General features: G+C 45.2%; 1 protein-coding gene across 2 annotated transcripts; it reads left to right on the top strand.

The window, feature by feature from the left end:
• Window positions 1–74: 74 nt before the first annotated feature.
• On the top strand, window positions 75–10,505 carry LOC139809161 (uncharacterized). Of its 2 annotated transcripts, XM_071771874.1 has the most exons (5): window positions 76–637; window positions 1,183–4,689; window positions 4,762–4,897; window positions 4,980–5,622; window positions 8,394–10,505. In XM_071771874.1, exons 4-5 carry the CDS (start codon window positions 5,611–5,613, stop codon window positions 9,945–9,947), a joined length of 1,566 nt encoding a protein of 521 aa, XP_071627975.1. In that variant the 5' UTR covers window positions 76–637; window positions 1,183–4,689; window positions 4,762–4,897; window positions 4,980–5,610; the 3' UTR covers window positions 9,948–10,505. The 2 variants fall into 2 exon arrangements, with proteins under 2 accessions (XP_071627974.1, XP_071627975.1); XM_071771873.1 differs by having other exon boundaries at window positions 75–637; window positions 1,183–5,622.
• The last annotated feature ends 2,403 nt before the right edge of the window (window positions 10,506–12,908 follow it).

Consider the following 12,908-nt stretch of genomic DNA (forward strand, 5'->3'; position numbering starts at 1 on the left):
TATCACGTCGCGCGGATAGTCGCGTCGAGTCCTTGCCGTGATATGCGTACATACGCGCGAATGCGAGTCTCACATGTTACGTATATGCGTGCATACATGTGTTCATGCGTTCGTGAGAGCGAGCGAGCGAGCGAGCGAGTGAGTGAGTGAGTGAGTGAGCGCTTATGCACGCCGGGTGTGGTCCACCGGCTCGACTGCATTATGTTTATGTTGTTTACGACGTAAGGCGACCTCCGCAAATATGTGGCCGGATCTCGACGGCGGTCGACGCGGCGAGATGCGTGGGTGTGGTTTCGCACATGGAGCTTCCATCGCGGCGGCGATTTTTCCGCGGGGATGACTTTACTGTCCGCGGACGCGTGCATCTTGTTGGAATTCTAAATGGTCATCCCGTCGGGACGTAACACCGAGCGTCCGCGAAGGATCGGTGAAAGGAGTGAAGGAGGAGGCGGCTCGACGATCCCCTTCGCGCAGACTTGAGAAATATCGCCGATACCGACAAACGACCGTGATCTTGTACGCGGCGATGATAAATAGCGATTAACTTGACCTTGATAAGATTATGATAAGAATGGGAACTCGACGAGGACAGCGCGTTTCGAGAGATCTGACCAACAGGATGCCTATTCCTTTTGAAGTAAAATTTTAATTCTTTTATTAACAAAAGTAACGAGACATTATTTTCGCTAATTTTTTAGCTTTATTAAAAAGGAAAATTAAACTTTAGAAATTTAAATTAGAACTGCACATAGATATTCTAAACAATTCTTTTTTAAAAATAATTTTTATAATTGAGATGAAATAAATAAATATTGATGTGCGATCGCTATTGTACTTATTAAAAATTCTCATGATTAATTTCGAGCAAGTTGTAGAAGAATTCTAATTTGAGGATTAATAATTGAAGCATTTAATTTTCATGCTTGAAGTGAGAGAAATGAGATAGCACTGAACTGAAAAAAATACGAAGTGGTTGGTTCTGTTTCTAACGAGGAATATTGTCCTTTAATTAAACATTAAACAAAATACATTTATCTTCTTGAATTTGCATTGAACGAAGAGAGATAATTATATGCATAGGTAATTCCTTTCTGCATATTTCGAATCGAACTTCGCAGATATAATTATACATTACGTACCATTACAATCCGCAAGACCATGAATTTCTATATATTGTTACAGATGAAAAAAAACAAGAGAAAAAGGAAGGGCTGGAGAAAAAGAAGAACCGCCGGTCGGTGCGTTACTTTGAAGTCACGCTGAATCGCGAAGGGTTAAGGAAATAAGAGGTGCCTTGACCTACGGTGCGCAGCAGCACGGAGGAGAGCAGCGCGAGCGAGCGCGAGTAATCGAGTGTTTCTGCCGACCGTGTTCACGGTCCGACCATTATTGTCTCTCGTCCTCTCCGCCTTCGATGGACGATCTCTCTCTCTCTCTCTCTCTCCCCCTTTATCTTCTCCCGCCGTTTTTCTTTTTCCTCGTCGCCCTCTTCGTCTTCCCAATCCTCGGGTTGCTCGTGTCGACACGCGGGAGCCTATTCCCTGATTATCCACGCTTTCACGGACTATCCTCGCCTACGGACACCAACACCTCGCGGTGTCTCTCCCGGTCTCTCCTACGTGATACCGCGGTTGCCGCCTGTTGGCTGCTGCTGCTGTCGCTGGTAGCGGTAAATAGAGGGCAAATCCTAGCGGAGACGCGATATCTCGCGAAGATCCGCGCCCACGGCCGCAGGTCTCTCGTCGCGATCGCGGCGCGGACGATGACCGGAAGCGGAGAAGAACCATGGCACCTGAAAGGTCACGGCCCGCCGTTACCTCGCCCGCGCCTTGCTTGGACTCGCCTCGGAAAGGCGTGTCCCGTCGGATTAGCTTGTCCCTGCGAAACGGTGCCCGGAGGTGGGAGGAATGAGGAAGCGGGAATGCTTAGATATATTGACAAACAAAACGCGTCGCGTCCCGTGAGAATTCTGCACGGAACCACATGCTCGAGAGAAAGAGAGGCCGCATCCGGGTTGGGACACGGCGAGATTCCCCGCGACTGAATCTCGGCGTCGATCGCTCCCTTTAGAAGCAAGAGTAAGGAATCTCGCCGGACGCCGATATTAAAAGTCGACTGTAAATTGCGCGCGATGTCGACGCGCACGTGCGCTTGGGCGTGAATTAAGTGCCGTCGCGCGGTCCCCGTTGCTGTTTGAAATTCAAAATAATACGCGCAGGTAACTGACCATCGTATTGTGGAAGTTGTATTTCCCCGCTTATCGTAACGTTCTCCTATTTATATCGCGTTTGTGCGCCGGGCATAACGAAAAAATCGTACGAGCACCATTGCGATCCGAGATCGAACGCGATATTCCGCGAATACTGTACCCGCCCACGTTTTCTTACATTCCGATTTTTCATCGTGATACGGCCGATGACCAGAAAAATGAGATATCTTCCACTCGACGCTCAGAATCGAGTTACTCGATCGCGAGAGATATGAATCTCATTAATGGAACGATTTCAGCCTTAGGAAAGAATAAACAGAATTAATTAAACTTTAGAAGGAAACAGAAAACAGAATTAATTAAATTTTAGAAGGTTCCGCGTTTCTTTTTTTAATCTTGAAATTATCAAGTGTTTTTCTGGAATTCTAGAAATATATGGCTTTTGCTCTGTTTTCACGCTATAAAATCTTTTATCTTTATACGTGACTTTTAATAACTGTTTTGTTGTCAAAGTAAAATATTTATTACATTACAAATTGATATTTTCATTAAAAAATGTACCTCCCGTGAAATTACTGTGGTGTTAAATAAATATTAAAGGACGAAATTTAAACCAATACCTTTAGTTAAATAGCATTTGTTATTTCCAACTACCATTTGTGTTGAAATTTATTATTTTAACACAAAACAGTTGTTTTAATTCCATCGGTTAGTTAAATTGGTAGTTTAATTAACATATTGTTTTAGTTAAATTAACGACATTGAATAGGAGCTATAGCAATGGCGATCTATAGGAATGATTAAAAACAACTCAAAATGAAATAATTTGATATTACGAATTTAACAGCGTGAGATTACACAAAGATTTCATGTAGCTTACATTATATATGTCTAGCAATCAAAAAATGAATTAATACACTTAAAATCGATTATTCGCATTGAAATATAGGGATATCGAACCAAAAAACATGGATAGCGCAATGATATGAGGCATAATCGCCTCTAATTAATTGTAATCCGCGTTAATATCACGTAACGCATTACGATTCCGCTTGCATTACGTGACCGCTTGCATTTGAAAGTCCATGCTCCCATATGCTGCTCTTCGGGAAACAGAATATATGCAAATACTCGATCGCGGTGTCGAGTTTACACATCGCGACAGTGGACAGGTTGATCCCCCGCGCCAACCCTTTATGTCATTATAATACTCGCCTCGAGGCGCGCGCGGGTATCATGTATGCCGCGTGTGTGCGCGCGCGCGGGTCCGGGTCATCGAAATCGCCGAAGACCGCGCCAAGGACGAGGGTCGGTACGCGATTTCATTGTGCCCAGAGGAGGGATTCCTGGACGTCTGCGGTCTGCGGCCGTGGAAAAAAAAGGGGGGTAAAAAGGCCGCGGCAGGCGAACAATTCCGCCGAACACGAGGCTCGTCGCGGCCCTGATCAAGGCCAATCGGAGTTATTCGCGATTGAAAAATCGTCGACATACTGCCGGCGCGATCGTCAGGCACGATCTCACTTCTAATCACGCGCGTAAATCGTAGCTCTGCGAAGAGGAAGAAGCGAAACCGCATGGTCGCGTTTCAGAGAGAAATTATTGGCAAGGAAAGACCTGAGATTTGTGCGATCTTGATTTGCATTTTCGTAATAAAACTGGAATTTAAATACAGGTGGATTATCTTTGCCTGTCCTCAATCGTATATAGGTCCGACAATACGAGAGCCTAAGGATCTAAGGGCCTGATGCATTTCGTGTATTATAATTAAGTGTCCGACGAAGCGTTTCGTGCGTCGCTTTAATTTCACTGTATTAATTATACATTTAAACACAATTATTACACACAATTTATTGTGACCATAATGGAGAGTAATGTGCAGGCGTCAGGAGGGCACTACATAACAAGTACAAAACCTTTAACAACGTACGAACTTGTTGCTGGTATAATATAAATACGCGATTTCTTAAATATACGGTGCTCCGCGCTGGAAGAAGTAATAAGAGGAGCAACAAGTCAGGCTCTAGCCTCCTCCCTCGGCGCACCATCAAGAAAATTAAAGGCATGTTACTTGATCCTGTTCGCAAACTTATGACATGTATGAGTTTCGATTCAGTATGCGCTTTATTAAACCGCGCGCATTAAACCTACGGAACAAGCTTCATCTCAAAAGCAAATACGAGCGCGCGCGCGCGTATTTATAAAACGAGGCAGCGCAACTGAGAGCGGACCCTGATGGCCTTGATGTCAGCCAATCGTCGAAGCAATTATAATGATAACACTACACTAATAATATGAGAACGCGAATCCCCTCTCTCGTAAACTATAGAACCACTTTTCAAACGATCTTCCAGTAGAAGAAAGAAAGTTTTCTGAGGGAAACACATCTTCCAGGGCAGTTCGAAGAATTCGAAAGACATATCCGCAGTTCCCTGAAAGCACTTTTCTCTCGGATCTTTACATTTCTTTGAATTATCACAAAGGTAAAGAATCCGTTGTAACCAGAACAAGGCTCTCGCGCAAGAACCTCATTAATGTGCGTCACAATGTTGCAGATTAAGCGATCCGAGGTCGAGTATAGCCTCCGGTGCGCGAGAAGCCAGAACCCCCCCCCCCCTCCCGGGTTCGAATGGGTTGCAACCGAAGAAATTTCTTCATATCTACACGATTGGGATCGTTGAACGACCTCGAGTAAGCCGAACCAGTTCCGCCTCCCTGGCGTTCTCGCTTCATTCAATTCCCGCCTCATTCTAACGACGCCTCATTATTGTAGTATCGCGTAAAAGTCTCCGCCACCGCGCGTCATAAGGATATAATTACATTTTACCGAAGATTTGTTGCAAATGATTGAACGTTCGCTTCTCCTCATCGTAACATCGCGGCAATTAATCTCGAATCAAGTGGACGGACTGTGGGGATTTTTTTTAGAAATTATAACAAGCAGAAGAATGTACAAATCGAAATATAAATTAAGATATAAAAATGCGATAATAAAGATTAAACGTTGATTTTATAAATCGATTAAATTCGCTTGTTAATTTGTTTATTTTTCTACAATGGCACCTTGAGAAAGAGAACGAAACTCCTCCATCGTTCATTTTCGCGGGGGAAGAGCAAGCGTCGAATCCGGTACGCCCGGCTTTTCTCACCTTTACGACGCGCGCGAACGATATCACCATGCCAAAGACGGCCACGATGGGCTTGCAGGGATCTCGACTGATGAGATCCCGTCTCGGGGAACGGATCCGCCTTGTCCTTCGAAGGTTCCTCGGGTTCCTGGTTCGAAGACATCCCGCGCGGCTCGCGTCGCGTATATATAAGTCAAAACCAGATCGCAAGCAAGGTGCACAGCCCGGGCAGTCCTTCAGCCAGCAAGGAGGTCGACGGAGACACACCCGAGCACGATGCAGGCATTGGTAAGCGCAACCTGTCCAGTCTTCCCTTAGTTTTTTTAAAAGCATTTTTATGCCCTTTACGAATTTTCTTACTTCGAAGAACTTTGATTTCTTCAATATTGTCTTTTTTTTATTTCTAAAAGTAGAACATCTTGATATTTTGCATCAGGCTAGAACAGAATTAACTCGTGATAAGTTATACATTTTGCTTAACACTAAAACTACCAAAACAGTCAAAATGCACCATTATAAATTTGAGTAATCTTTTTAAAGTTTTTTTAAATTATAATAGTACATTTTCTGAGATTTTCTGTAGTTCTCGTTACAATATGTAAATGATTAAATTGATTGGTTTACTTTTTCTATTATCCGTTTCTTTTTTCAAAGATATATAGGATATAATATCTGATATATATATATAATATCTAATGTGGCGATCGTGGAGTAGAGAAATGTCTCTATAGAAGCTGTTCAGAATTGACGTTAAACTGTAGATCTCATATATCTAATGCATAGATATATAGAGGGGTCACGAAATCGAGCAATATGACTGAAGAAGAGGGAAATATATATGTCAAATGTAACTCAAATGTACATTACATTATTACCAAATAAAACTGTATACTTTCCTGATATATTGTACATATGAACGTGGTGTACAGTTTTATTTGGTAATAATGTACTGTACATTTGAGTTACATTTAATATGTGGTATTTTTAATTTAAAAAGACTTCAATTTTAACATTTTACACGTTTATCAGCATTTATTTTATTTTTATGTAACTTTAAAACTGTATTTTTCGTTTAGGGCCAATTTTAGTGTGCACCACCCTATACATAGTATGCTTACATTATAGAAATTAATCGTCGGTTCTAATGTTAAACAAATTGTATGGTTTGGCAAGAAATCAATTCTTTAAAATAGCACATTTGTTAATTTATTTTTAAACTGCTACTGCTTTCATATCTATATCTATGTATAAATGAAAAATTGCAGAATACAATTTTTTTAGATAAATTTCTGGCTTATTGTGCGTGATGCTAAAAGCGAAGTCTCGAAGTCTTTATTACAAACGACATCGCGTTAAACAGCGGCTGTTCGGGGGAGCGAAACGTCCGCGGGAATGATATATGAGCGTTATAATTTATTTGCAGGGGTTGCTCTTGCGCGAGGTCTACTCGCTTTTTGTCGAGATATAAAAGCGTTGAAAAATATACGCGTGTAAAGTCCGCGGTACGAGAGCGCGACCACCGCGCGCGTTTTACGGCGGCCACGCCAAATGGCAATCTTATCCAACACCAATATGGGAGTAGAACCCCCCCGCTGTTTTTGCAACGCGAGCTTCTTCTGGCCGGCCTTGCGGGGTACAACGTTACAACTGTTTCGCGAACTTTTTGCTCCAACATTTATAGGCGGCTTAAATTGCCAGACACTCCGCAGACACGCTGCAACAGTTTCGAAGAATCCGCTTCTAGAGTCGCTCGTTTTAACGAACATGGAAATCTCAAGTTTCAAGCGTGTAAATTAATCTGAAATGTTTCGTTAATCCACACGAGTTTTTTTCGCGATACATCATTTTGTTTGGCAATTATGTGCAACTACTTATTTAACGATATTTATTTAACTCTACGTGTTACCTCTTTGTAGCAGACATTCAGCTAACCGCATTCAATTATTTTAATTAAACTTGTTCTTCGAAATACTTTTATTCATCGGTTCGTGATTTGTCTCTCATTTGTCGAATAAAGCGTTCCAGCTTTGCAAATCAAATTCACAGATGAATTCACAAATAAGTTCTCGCTTGATCGCACCCGCTGATAAGATGCGCTTGCATCGACGCGGAGCAGTTTAAAAGGAAAATACAGATCGGAGTCGTCGATTCTTTTCTTCTTCTTGCGGCTCGACGCGTAAAGAGTCTACCGCGCTCTATCACTTTCCTTCTTACTCCACCGAACGGGCGGTTCGTCCTCTTCAGACCATATTGGACCGCAAGAAGAGGCTGAGGTCTCCCGAGAGGCTCATGCAAGTATAAACTCACCCCGTCCCACACTCGCTTGCCTGCCTGCGGAGGTGCTCCCCCACGCTACCGAGATGCGGGCGCAAAAATTCGTCGGACATTTCGTCGCCGCGGCGCCGCGGCGGTGAACTCGAGAAGTCCTCTCTCTCTCTCTCTCTCTCGTCCTCCCGAAAACGAAATTCCCGACGCGGTAATTCTCGCGATATTCTACGGGAACGTATGTCCCGAGAAGCCAGCTAGTTGCGCGAGTAAATCCACCGACTCGACGACTGCATGCGAAATGAGCGTTCCGAGGGCGAGTGCACTCACGATTTGCATTTGTTACCGGATAAAGCGCGCTCGACCGAATTTTCTGCGGTACGTACGCGCGTATAATGCATCGTATTTGCGTATTTGCTGTATCTATCCCACCGGCGGATCCGCGATATCGAGTAACGGGATATATCGTTCACGGAACTGCGCCGATGTCGTTCTTTAATCCCAGGAGTCCCAGGACGATCGTAAGGATGTCGGAGTTCTATCGGCGAACGGCGGGCGAAACAAGCACGTCGATAGAACACGTACAATCGCTTTGCAATTTTAGCCCGGCATGATCCCGCGCGGCGAGATAGAGAATAAAGACTGTACTCTCGCGCCGGATCGTAAGAAAATCTCGATCGAGGAGGAGGACGGTTTCGAAAAATGGCTTATGCGTTGCGAGAATCATCTCGGGCGCTCGAACGCTTCTGTATTATTCCCTAGTAAGTGAGAGAGACTCGTTTTAAACCCCGCAGATTCCAGTTTTCGCGATTCTCGGTGCGGCGGCGACAGCGGGCGCGCAGCTGACCCTGCTGCCCTACGCCTATCTGGCGGATCCGCTTCCGGTGTACCATCAGTCGCAGGACACGCGCGCCGGGGTGCACGCGTACAGTTACGCCGGCGGCCCGTCCGCCAAGGAGGAAGTCCGGGGTCTCGACGGGGTCACGCGCGGCTCCTACAGCTACGTCGACGCGCACGGTATCCTGCAATCCGTCTTTTACGTCGCGGACGAGGGCGGCTTCCGCGTCGCGGCGACGAATCTGCCTACGGACGACAATTTGCCGCTCGAGCCCGGCGAGCTCCTAACAGCCAGGTACGCCTACTCGCAGAAACACGCGAGGGCCGCAGGAGGGGAGGAGGTGCACCTGCAGGCGAGCGGGGCGAGCCGCAGGAAGCGCAGCCTAGAGGCATCGGCCGACGATCAAGATCGTCATCAGACAGAAAATCCGAGTTCCCAGGGAGATCAGGCCGATCAGAGCTCGGCGGCGATCGCCTCGCCGAAGAGTTCCCACGAGCTTCCAACGCCGGACGAGGAAAAATCCAAAGGTCGGGCCAATCGTGCCGCTGTAGAGGCCGTCGTCGCGCCTGTATACGGCCTCTTGGACTCGGTTCTGATCCCGAGATTGACCGGCGCGGCGACTTCTCAACAGAGCCGCGTCGATGTTCACAATAACGTTTTTTTGAAAGCCGCTCAACTCGTCAAGACCGCCGGAGTCCTGTCGGAACCTGTCTACGAGACGACGGTGATCCTTCCTAGCCAGGTGCCCTTGGCCACCTCGCAGCAGAGTCGCGTCCAGGTGCACAACAATCTTCGCGTCCAAGTGCCGGAAGAGCCAGTCGTCAACGCAGAAACGATCGGAATCGAACCAGGGCAGGTGGTGGTAACGACCGCCATCGAGCCGCTCATCTCCGCTTTTCCTGATTACAACGAAAATCGTATCCAACTTCACAACATTCTCGGATTGGAAGGCCCAAATCGCAAAGACACCGTGAAGATCGACAGGCCGCTGCCGATCGCCGGGACGCCGATTGTCACCAAGAAAGCGATTCCAGTCGTCACCAAAGACGTACCTCCGGTCATCACTAAAGAGGCACTTCCAGTCGTCGTCAATGAAGCGATTCCAGTCGTCACCAAAGACGTACCTCCGGTCATCACCAAAGAGGCACTTCCAGTCGTCGTCAATGAAGCGGTTCCGGTTGTCATCAAAGACGTACCTCCAGTCGTCATCAAGGAGGCACTTCCGATCGTCGCTAACGAAGCGGTTCCGGTTGTCACCAAAGACGTATCTCCAGTCGTCATCAAGGACGCACTTCCGGTCGTCACTGCCATCTCCAGTCAGAGCAGGACCCAGATCCATCGCAATACCAAACTCGAAGCAGTCATACCGATAGTGAGCGAACCGACCGTGTACTTGGCAACTTCCTACGCTCGACCGATCTCCACCTGGCCGATCTTAGCACCCGTCGCTCAGTCCTCTCAATACCGCCGTCAGATACACTCGAACGAGAAGCTCGAACTGGCAATATAAGGATTTGGTCGTTTCGCTCGCTGATATCGCGAGAATTTTCTTCGCGCGTTTGTATTTATTCTCATGGGTAATTTTTGATAAATCTTTGCATAACATTCTATTTGAGTGATATCTTGATAAACAATATAATTTCTTTAGTTTGACTCTTTTCGAGATAGATTAAATACTTTATAAATATTTCTGTAAACAATTAATCTTTATAATTTGTAAGCTATTTTTCTATCTCTCGACAAAAGCAGTCGTTAAAATTAATATAATTATATTTTATCGCAAATTGTAAGAAAATATCTAGGCTTTAAAGAGTCAAAATAAAACGCGCGCGGATAAGTCATTTGCATCGTGCTCAAATAAGAATAAAGCATTTACATCTTCAGCGAGAGTTCCATGAACGACTGATTGATGACAAGCTCGCTCGCGGTAGCTCGCACCATGGACATCATTATTATTAATCCTTGCCTTGCGTTCATTTATCCTGTAACGATCATCATACAAACTTGTATTAAATTATTGTACGATTATACGATTCTCGCATTCATTAAAAACATATTGTCAATCTTGTGTGCAGATTACCTTTCTGTTTTAATGCGTGTATACATTATCACCTTTCTCATACGCAGATATTAATGTTAAGCTTATTACATATTAATCTCTCTCGCTCGAACACGCGGCATAATGTCCGATAATGTCAATCCGGGCAAGAATTTAAATTGATCTGTTCTGCGAGAGTGTGGCGAGCGGATCTCCGGTCTCGAAGGTCGGAAGGAATAACCGGCCGCGTATTTATTGCAAATCGAGAAGAAATCGCGCCGTTTAATTAGCCACTTTGAGCCCAATTCGTTTCCTTCGAACATACGCGAAATTTACATCGCGATCCCGGGAGGTGTTGGTATTCTTTTACGACCGATCATTTGTCGTCGTCACTCTACGCCCGATATGGAACTGAAATCGCGGCCTTGACTTTGGATTCTTACACCGTCGCGCGAATATATATTGCGGCGTTAAAACTTTCATGCGCGGATATCGCGTGTCCGTCGAGTAACGACGAGATTAACGGCAGGGATTTGCCAATATGCGCGAGCGAATCCAACGCGTGTGCGCACTTACCCGCGTTCTTATGACGGAGATTTTTCCGAGTCGCGCATTCGCATGTCGGGGCAGAGGCATCTGACAGGATTATTTTCCGCAGATGGTACTGAGCGCTCCGTACGTTGGATCGAGTTTTACGAGCGAAATGTAAGAACAAGGAGAACGTTTTATGGAGATGTGAATATCGATTCATTCCTACTTGCTTCTCAAATTTTTAAATATTGTACATATCTCAAAGAATAAATATTAATATATTACAGAATGAATAAAGTAATTACGATGTAAATTCTTATTGCAAAGATACGAATTTCTATCGTACGACGATTGCAGATTGATTTAAAAATCCGAGAAGCAGGTAGGCTGGAATGAATCGCAATACACGGACATTTGAACGATGTCGAAGAATAGAAATTTGTAACTTCGCAGTGTAGGAATTTCTACTATAATTACTCTTTATTCATTTTTTAATATATTGATGCAGAAATTGATGCATATAGGTATTGTAATGAATGGATATCTGGACACGACACGACGCGCTCGTCCCGAAAATAAAGGAAGACGGAGGCATTCACGGCATTCACGACATCGCATCGTAAATGTATATACATGACTGTTCGTGAAACGACGGTCCGCGGATTAGGTCAACGAGCAGATAAACGAGCGTCCATAGAGGTAAGAGGGTCGCGATTTAAGATCGGAATCTGATCGGGAGGGGACACCCGCCAACGAAATCTGGCATAAAATCGCGCTCTCGTTACAATTCGCACGAACCCGTTTTCTCGTACGCGACTCACGTGGGTTATTTTCGCGGGTATTGCATTATACGCACGGCACATGCGTGAGTGCGTGGGCACGCATAACGGATGGCTCGCGAGAAGGCCGTTGAAACGCTTCGTAGATTATGCCGATCTCGCGTCGGACGCATTACGGGCGCGTAGTACCTAGTAATATTCCTTTATTGTCGAACCACGTTGCCGCCCTTCGTATTAGCCTTAATAAAACGCCGTATAAATTCTCGGGAGGTTATTTTTTCCTCGCCAACGCGGGGATAACCCCGCGTGTATCTGTAGCGCGGCCAGGAGAGTTGTGGTAAATGCGAAATAATAATGGTCGCCGTAAATCACGCGCGGTTCCAATATTTCTATCGGGACCGGAGAGCGCGAGGAGATAAATGTAGCTCAATACACGATGCAGAAATGGAATTGCCATAAACCCGCTGGTACTTTGTCCCTTAGGATATTATATTGTCCCGTCCTGGAGGAAACGAACCGATATCTGGATCAGAGTTTCAGAGCGGCTTCGGAGTATTATCTCGCAGGGATGACCGTAAAACAGACATATATTAGATTAAAGAAATATAGTTCACATTAAATCACATATCGGGACGTTACGGGATAAGCGAGCAGGATTTCGATTCTCTCGATGAAAATCCGGCTTTCCTATAAGTGATCGTTCTAATCGGTTCCGTTCTTCGCATCAAAATTCGAGAGTCGCGTATTCATTTACTTTTAAATGTGCAATTTTTCGTAGCATTTTGAGCAGTATTTTTAAATAAATAATGACTGCTTACGGAATCCTAAACAAAATATTTAAAACAATTTTTCTTTATTAATTTGAAGAGGTGGCAGCCTTCCATCTAGAAGACTCAAAAGAACCAGTAGAGGAGGCCCTTCACAGACGTGCAAAGCCGCGCGTTTTCAGTTCGAACATTATAAGAGATATTACACGGAGTATCAAAAAGTCGTTTTGCATATATGCAAAGCTGCGCGCTTAAGGGTTAAAACTCACGGCCGGGACGCGATATCGGGATCCATCTCCCGGGAAAATCGTCTTTCGTCCGGCGCGGCGCGAGGCTCCGCGATCGCGATGGCGGAG

This window comes from Temnothorax longispinosus, chromosome 2 (assembly GCF_030848805.1).
Source record: "Temnothorax longispinosus isolate EJ_2023e chromosome 2, Tlon_JGU_v1, whole genome shotgun sequence".
NCBI lineage: Eukaryota > Metazoa > Arthropoda > Insecta > Hymenoptera > Formicidae > Temnothorax > Temnothorax longispinosus.